This window comes from Stegastes partitus, unplaced genomic scaffold (genome assembly GCF_000690725.1).
Source record: "Stegastes partitus isolate 25-593 unplaced genomic scaffold, Stegastes_partitus-1.0.2 Scaffold825, whole genome shotgun sequence".
Taxonomy (NCBI): domain Eukaryota; kingdom Metazoa; phylum Chordata; class Actinopteri; family Pomacentridae; genus Stegastes; species Stegastes partitus.
In genome coordinates, this window is record NW_007578556.1 from 180938 (window position 1) to 187685 (window position 6748).

Below are 6748 nucleotides of genomic sequence, written 5' to 3' on the forward strand. Positions count from 1 at the left end.
ACACTAATGGAAGCATGTCTGCACGTGTGGAAATGTGCAGTTTGTGCAGCCATTGCTGTTGCAATTTGCATTTCTTGTCACTTTAAATCAATAAAATCACTTTAAAAATGGCTACAACAGCATCATTGTGCACCCAGTGACTAATAGGATCCAATAAAGCCAATTCACAAGTCATTAAAGCTGACTTGTGACACTATGGCAACAATATCCAGCATGACAACTGCACATAAAGTGACTCTGTGTACTAAGATCACAGAAACATATAAATATTACAGAATAGCCACTGAAATCACCAGTGTTTACAAGCTGCACACTAAAAAAAGGCACGTTTGAGCAGTTATTACTGGTGTAATTTGCATTTCTTGCCACTTTAAAATCATTTTGAATATAGCTACAACACCATCAGTGCACAAAAACATCAAATAAAGACAATTCACAAGTAAATAAACCTAACTTGTGAAGCTTAGGCAACAATATTCTGACTGACATCTGCACATAAAGGGACTCTGTGTACTCAAATCACACAAATATATAAATATTACAAAACAGTTACACATGTTTACAAGCTGCACACTAAAGAAAAGCATGTCTATCTACGTAAATGAGTATTTTTTGCAGTTGTTGTCGGTGCAAAGTTGCATTTCTTGTCACTTTAAATCAACAAAATCACCACCACTACCGTGCACCCACTGACCCAACCACATGCAACACTTCCTCTGAGATAACCCTGCCCGCTGTGCCGTGCGTGTCACAACACATTAGGCTCCGATTCGCAACGTGCTCTACTTGTGCAGGTGTGTTATTATTAAAAAACAGAGAGCGGGGATGTGTAGTGTTGCCTTTTCCTCCCCATCCACCGCAGCCTTCTCTGCATTCTACGACCGAACAGGCAGCACACATGGCAAGGGCTGGAGCTGTCAACACGCAACACCTCGCTGTCAAACCGGGCTTTGGAGAGAGAGATTGTGGGGGGGGAGAGGTAGGAGGAGGAGGAGGCTCAGTGTCTCCCCCTGGCACCCGTTCGCGGAAAGTACAGCACGTCCAAGGCCTATCCCCGCTCGCCTTCACCACGGAGAAAGTCAACAAAATGGTGGAACGGAGACAAGTCACGTGACTTCTTTGTGCGTTCGGGCACGGTTTGGTGGAAAACAAACCGACACAACCCGGCTTAAGAATAAAATATCGCCGTGCGGTGGCCTCGCGACCACCCCCGCGGCGGAACGGCTCGGCAAAATCGAGTATTCGTCGAGATCTGTCGTGTGCACGAAAAGAGCAGATATGGCGGCCATTTTGCACAAGCTTGCGCAGGCAACATAGCGGCGCCCCTCGATACGAAAACACCGCCAAAGAGATCCACCGCCAGTCGGGCAGCAATGAAAAAACATACCGATTCCTCCTCTTTTTCCATCCCAGTCGGCATCTGCGGCACTGCCCGGTTGATTGAGGCATACTCGTGCAGGTCCGGCAAATCCTCGCAGCGGAAGACGGGCAGGGGCTTACTAGCATCCAGCGCCCGTGCCCGAAACGACAATTTACTCATTTTTTATAATAAAAGATGCAGCATAAATCTATTCGGTCTGCTAGGAATAACAGCAGGTCTGCCTCGAGTTCTCATGGATGAATCTGTGACGGGTCTCGGGAGTCAGCCGGTCGATTGAGGGCAGGCTCGAGGTCCGTAGCAGCGCGAACAGAGCCGGGCGGGCCCGGGTCTCGGTCGCTCTCTGTCGGTCTCTTTCTCTCCTAGGCTCCGCTGTTCCTCCCCGGTTCAATACGCCATGGCCAACATGGCGGACATTACAAACTCATGCAGCTCTCCGCTCGCTCCAAGCGGCCCAACCCCCTCGATCACACAAACAGCCATTCCCACGCAGTTTCGCACGCGTGCGCGCTCGCGAAACCCTTTGGGGTACGAGGGACGGAGGCGCGGGGAGGGGAGGGGGGCAGATGAACCGACGGTGGGGGCAGAAAGGATGCTGGATGCTGATGAAGGGGATGTGAACTTCCCAGGGCTCGGGATGTTCTCATCCTGTAATACGCCAGACTGATGCTGACGTACGAAAACACACGTATATTCTCCATGTTGGAAAAAAAAAACAGAATAAATAAATAAACAAAACAGAGAAAAAACAACAACACGAAAACAAGATTAAACGCCAGCCGATGGAATTAAAATAAATCATATTTAAGTGAGAATAAATCACCGCTCATAAGGAGCAGGCGATGTGGGGATGTTTTATAACCTTGCAAGGACAAAACATTTTGTGTTAAAAAATTACCAAAAAAACAACATGACATGTTCCACCAATTAGATGCAATTGTTTTGCAAATATCGCCACCATGTGGTGCAAAACGCAACTGCAGCATAATTCTCCACTATGATTAGAAGTGAATGGCTTTAGTTAGTTGCAGGCAAATGCACAAGACATATTAAAATGATCAAAGCTAAAAAATAATAATAATAAAAATAAAAAGATTGTGTTGACTCAAATACTGTACTGTAAATGCATCAGGGGAAAAAAAGCCAGTGCAGAAAAGCTATATAATCTAGCCTTAGGATGATAAATGTAGTTATATATTCTGTCTATATTTGTGTTAATTGATTGTAGTTATTCTTTAAGTCAAACAGTACAGAGGGATGTAAGATGAAGGCTTAACGAGGTCCTCAAGTCAGAGTTTCAGTGTCATAACCTGGCTACATCACCATGGTAACTGATGCTGCACAGCTATCCTGGTTATGTTTTGGGATTTAAATGGGCTGAAAGGAGCATCACCTTTTTTTTTTATTTTTTAAACCAGTTCCTTTCATGACCACATGGCCCCACTGAGGGGCAACTTTATATCTGCAAAGTTGTTGAGTCGTACATTTGTAAGACATGCATTTACAGTCAACAAACTGGTAGCATAGCATTGCCATGGGAACCCATGTGATTCAGTCGGTGATGCAAAAACTGAATAAATGTCATATATGGTCCATACTTGCAGTAAAGTTCATTTTACACTGAATGTAGAACAGACAGTTCATTAGTTTATTGGTATTTACTCGATTAATACAACTAAAGTAGCCAAAAACTGAAGAGATTTCCACATATTATTCATTATAGGAAAGTGTCAGACCTCCTTGAATATCATGTTTAAAGGTATGAAGTTTAAAGTTTAAAAGCTCTACTGTGCAGCTGTCGTGTTTAAAAACAAGTGGCAGGCATCAAGAAAGCACTGCGTGGTAAAATAACTTACACGATTAACAGTTTTCTACCAGCATTCCTCTCTGGCACTAACAGAGCTTTTGGCCGTGATAACTTTTTCATATTCCTCAGAACTCTTCATTATAACAACCAGTTTCCTTTGACTGAAGTAGGTGGCTGACGAAAAGTCTAATAACATTTCATATGTCTCATTTTTGGAGAGCGTGCACAGAGCCTGAAGAAGAAAACCTGGTTAACAACGAAAGTGGAAAACCAACATGATCTCTAATGGAGGGGTTTAGGTTTGGTTGAGTCTGCTAACACAAACAAAGCCTGGCTATGTTGAACCTGCTACGTAGTACACCCCTGCAGAAAGCAAACTGAAAGATACTGATAAAAATTACGAGTGCCAAATTGCAAAGGCTACATGGATACAGACAAAAAAACATGAATATTGGCCTATTTGAATCCATGAACAGTCCTACAGCAAGAACACGCTACATAAACTTACCTCTTTTAAATCTGTGTTTAATCCTTTGCTGTGGTGTTAAAATAATGTTTCTAAATAGTCCTTATAAGCTGCTATGACCACAACACGAGGAAAACACAAGAATTCAAGGCCTGCCAAGCAACAGAAAGCACGATAAACTGACACAAGCAATACTGTTTAATTTGTAGTGTCGTGTAGTTGAATGCCAGCTTCATCCTCTTGTTGGTGACTGTCAGATGTGGAAGTGGAGCTGAAGCTTCACAGGAGGATAAACTGTGCATCTTGAGAGTTCCTTCTGTACATTACTACTGTACTACCATGTTATTGACATGTTCTTAGTTGTGATATGTCCTGCCTTTGTCTGTTGGAAACCTTTTTCAGTGTCACATTTCTCAAACGTAATACTGCAATCTACTAGATAATTACCTAAAAAAACACTCTTTCCTTAACACACATCCATCACAGGTGTTACAAGCTAACAAACTCAATGATTTCTGATATGCTGAAGGCTAAATGTTTGTCGCAAATAATCACACCACATTCCAAGTTATCTAAATGAAATAGCTTGCCAATGCTTGATATTTAGTCCAACAGCTGCTGGACATCCTAACAGTGTTTGTAGTTTGATTTAAATGGAACAAATAAGTAGCCTGAGCTCTCCACACATCACCACAACAGTAGTTCTTCCTAATATTATCACTCTAATTGCTTTAGATGGAAACCTTCAGTATTTCCAGAATCACTATCCATCCATCCATCCATCCATCGCTTAATCCTCACTAGGGTCATGGGGGGCTGGAGTCTATCCCAGCTGACTCAGGGTGAAGGAAGGGGACACCCTGGACAGGTCACCGGTCCATCACAGGGCCACACTTAGAGACAGACAACCAAGCACACTCACATTCACACCTACGGACAATTTAGAATCACCAATTAACCTCAACATGTTTTTGGACTGTGTGGGAGGAAGCCGGAGAACCCGGAGAGAATCCATGCTGCACGGGGAGAACATGCAAACTCCACGCAGAAAGATCCTGGGTGTCCTCACCGGGACGGGAACCGGCGACCTTCGTGCTACAAGGCAACGGTGCTAACCACTGCTCCACCTTGCAGCCCAAGAATCAATATGTAAAATGAATTTAAAAATCTCTGAAGAGACAAACTTCCTCCTTGAAGGATGAGAGCAAATCCAATGATGGATGCATAAAACTATGCTGTTGATAATTTTACTCTTTTCAAACCCGTTTCTGCACATGATGCAAGAAAACTTTATCCATTTGTTTTTGCTAGACCTATTGATGCCCCTTTGACCTCTCAGTGAGCTAAGCTAATAGATAGAACTTGAGGAGGACACTGGAGAGCAAAGCAGCGCGGGGAGGCACTTTGGGTTTTTCACCTTAAATGGCAAAAGATAAGGCTGTTAGCCGAGTCTGTAAAGAGCTCTGCCTTTCGTCACGGCAATAACAAACGTGAGGATTCTTCCCACTTGGGTGGCACCACAATTGAATGCAGCAACATCGGTTTTGCAGGCTGGTCACGCTGCCTACACTTTGTTTTTTGCCACACTAAACAGGCATTACAGCGTGTTCAAATCACTTGGATCCAATCAGGTGCTGGTTTGAGCTTGTGCAAAAGTGACTTTCTGAGGAGTTGCAGCTGTGGGTTGAGTTTAGCAGCACAAACTGTCCAATGCCACTCAAATAATCTCCATAAATGCAAATTATAAGCAGCTCTAAATCAGCCACATGTGCTTTATATTGTTATATCCTGGGTGACAACATGTGTAGTTAATACATAGCATCGTATCAACGTAGAATGATAAGAAATGCAAGTAACCTGTGAGGGTGCACGAAGATTCCTGTGGGCACGAGCGAACGGTCCAGATGTGGGAGGCTGACATGATAATCATCATCCATTCGGGAGCAATAGACGCACATCTGTGGACCATAATGGAGGCCTGCGAAACAGTGTGTCAAGAGAAGACAGACTAATATAAAACACATCATTAATAAGAAGAAGTCACATCTGTTCAAAAAACGCATTTATCACATGATTTATCAGCCCCAAAGGAGGGTGCCATGTCTCGGCATTTTATTGTCACGTTATTTTCTTCTCTGCTGGGCTCAAATTACAGCCATGAACCATGAAATATGCGGGTTCACTGGGGAAGAAAATGTCGAGCAAGATCTGACAATTATCTACACCTCACACACACACGCAGTAGCAACTTCACCTTTGCTGTATTCAAATGGAGACTGTATTTAACAAGCGACTTCCTTTGGAGTGTGTGTGTTAGTAGGGAAAAAAAATGTGGAACAAGTTTTGTAGCTTCAACATCACAGTTAGTGCAAACCCATATATGGAAGAGTGGAGGGGTAAATAGAGCAGGACACGACAGCGAAACAAGAGTCAGAAATCGCCTTAGAAAACGTGGAAGACAAGCATGCATCTCCACCAAGTCGAGCACAAAAGCAGCTTTTACCATCGTTCGTTTCGATACCAAAAAGATCCGACCACAGCTGTGTGTGTGTGTGTGTTTTAGCACAGCGACACCGAGGCTAGCTGACAGCCTGCTAGCTCGACGCTAGCTTAGCCCAGTTTACCCTGACCCTGCGCCATTTACCAGCCAGCTAACAGTTTGCGGACAGACTACCAACAGTTTAATACGAGCTCGCAACTAACTTATCCGCGACGTGGGGAGAGGAAAACGCCGATTCCCACGGAGGCGACGCGGGGGGAAAACTAGCCGGAGTTTTGAGTTGCAACTTACCTGCTGCTAGCAAAGCCACAGGGGAGGATGGTGATGATGGCAGTTCTTCTGGTTGTCATGCTAGCACGATGCTAACGCTGCCTTAGCTCCCTTCAGGACGCCTCAGAGGAGAGGGATTTCTCAGTTTCTTTAAAAAAATAGTATTATTATCATTTAGAAAAGTGGGGTTAAACTCACAGAGAGAGGTGGCTTGGGAGCAAAAGCCGGAGGTGGTGGAAGAGAGAAAATCCTGTCGCGGACGGTAAACTTGGATAGTTCGCTAAGGTTACTTCGACAAAATACAAAAAAAAAAAAAAAAAAAAAAAA

At 43.9% G+C, this 6748-nt stretch overlaps 1 protein-coding gene across 2 annotated transcripts in view; it reads right to left on the minus strand.

The window, feature by feature from the left end:
- Positions 1 to 6737, minus strand: part of LOC103365303 (enhancer of polycomb homolog 1) — a 30216-nt gene extending 23479 nt beyond the window's left edge. The window contains exons 1-2 of one of the 2 annotated variants that reach the window (XM_008292713.1): positions 6443 to 6737; positions 5509 to 5629 (exon numbers count right to left, since the gene is read on the minus strand). Coding sequence is in view for 1 of the 2 variants with exons in the window: in XM_008292712.1 (XP_008290934.1) it covers positions 1388 to 1540 (153 nt within the window). In the remaining variant the exon portion in view is untranslated. Of the gene's footprint in view, positions 1 to 1387; positions 1845 to 5508; positions 5630 to 6442 lie in introns of those variants that run through there. The other variant, XM_008292712.1, reaches the window with a different exon arrangement.
- Between the last annotated feature and the right edge of the window lie 11 nt (positions 6738 to 6748).